The 1,730-nt window shown below is 23.9% G+C and overlaps 1 protein-coding gene across 1 annotated transcript in view; it reads right to left on the bottom strand.

Annotated features, from left to right (window-relative positions):
* LOC107617209 overlaps positions 873-1,730 on the bottom strand; it is a 3,074-nt gene continuing 2,216 nt past the window's right edge. Inside the window, exon 3 of the mRNA XM_016318966.2 lies at positions 873-1,338. Coding sequence (XP_016174452.1) covers positions 1,333-1,338 — 6 coding nt within the window. The 3' untranslated portion in view covers positions 873-1,332. The remainder of the gene's footprint in view (positions 1,339-1,730) is intronic.

Consider the following 1,730-nt stretch of genomic DNA (forward strand, 5'->3'; position numbering starts at 1 on the left):
TCTTTCGGCCTTGACCAACCCAATCAGCTCAAAGGCAAGTTGTTGTTGGTATTGTTTGAAAATATGAACATTCAAAACAAAATTGAAAAGAAAATAATGAACATACATAAAGTTAGTGACGAAGAAAGTAAAATGGAAACATTCTTTTTAGGATGAAAAAATGGAAACGATGCATCCAAAAAGAAAGTTAGCCAACGTAGCATATAGAAAAGTTTTGTGGATTATTTTACTTTTAAAAATGTTTACGTAGAAAATTTGTGGGTCATTGATTGGGTGGAGGAAAGAGGGATCAAAGAAGGAAAAGAAAAGATGTTGACCTAAAAAAATAATATTATATATATGCACACTAAAAATTAATTATTAGATAATTTAAAATATAAAATTATATATTAAAAATATATAAAATAATAAGAATAAATATAAAAAATATATAATTGATTTGAAGTTGATTATTTATTTATATATATTATTTAAAAAAAACAAAAAAAAATTATCTCTTTAAAATTTAGCGTAACTATGAGAAAAGAATAAATTAATCCATGATTTTTTGGTCTGTGGATATTTAAGTCTCTGAAGATTTGAAAATATATTTAAGTTTCTTGTTCTCTTAAAATCTGGACACATCAATATCTGGGTTGTCTAATTTGTCCAATTTTAAAAACTCTCTTGCATATATATCTGTATCAGCCAGATTAGTATAATGGGAGTCACATTTAATTTTTCGTTAAGTTTGACAGACTCAAATAAACAAAAGGATTAATCTATCTAAATTTTAAAAAATTCAAAAATTTAAATATATTTTCAAAAATTTAAATATCTACTTACTAAAAAGTCAAAAATTATTTATTCTTTTCTTGTATAACTATTATTACAACCCACATCTTTCAATCTACATTGTTATTTTAAAAGACCTCTTGGTTTTCTAAAATATTATTTCTCCCAAGATATTAACTGGGTATGTTGGACATTGAAAATGACAAAAATAGCCAGCCATGTATTAATAAAATGCCAAATTTGACTAGAAATATTGCTAGGATTTTTTTCCCTAAAATACATGTAGTAGTGAATCTAAAATTTTTTTAACTATATCTTACATAATACATTATCATGTTTGATTCATGACGGTTGAAACTCTGATTTAAAGTTTTGATATCGATTGTGATTCAAAATGGATGATTCTATATGTCTCCCAATGCAAGCAAGTTATCTTTGATCTTGCAATATGTATGTGCCGCTAGCTAATAATAATAAGACGTTATTATATACATATCAAGTAATAATAAGACGTTATTATATCTTGATATTTGCTCCATAGTTGCAAAGCCAGTGTGGTTAGTCCTTCATTCAAATCATGAACAGAGTTAGTATAATAGAAGCCAAACCATTGATAAAACAGTATATATAGGATAATGTTACGGCAAAGTGTGTTTTTTAATAGAGTAAAAAATTGTTTTTTTTTTTTCAATAAAAAAAGTTAAGAAATATAATAATTCATATTGTCTATTTTTATCAATTTAAATTTTTGAAATGAGTAATATCATAATATGATACTAGAGTTCTATATTAAAAAGGTCTAGAGTTTGATCTTTAGTGAATCCTAAAAATAAAAAAAAAAATATCATAAGACAAATAAAATAAAAAAAAAGACTCATGCAAAAATAAAAAAAATTAAAAAAAAATCTCTTATTTGAGGGAGAAAATTAAAGATATAACTATTTATGTTATTTATT

This window comes from Arachis ipaensis, chromosome B09 (assembly GCF_000816755.2).
Source record: "Arachis ipaensis cultivar K30076 chromosome B09, Araip1.1, whole genome shotgun sequence".
NCBI lineage: Eukaryota > Viridiplantae > Streptophyta > Magnoliopsida > Fabales > Fabaceae > Arachis > Arachis ipaensis.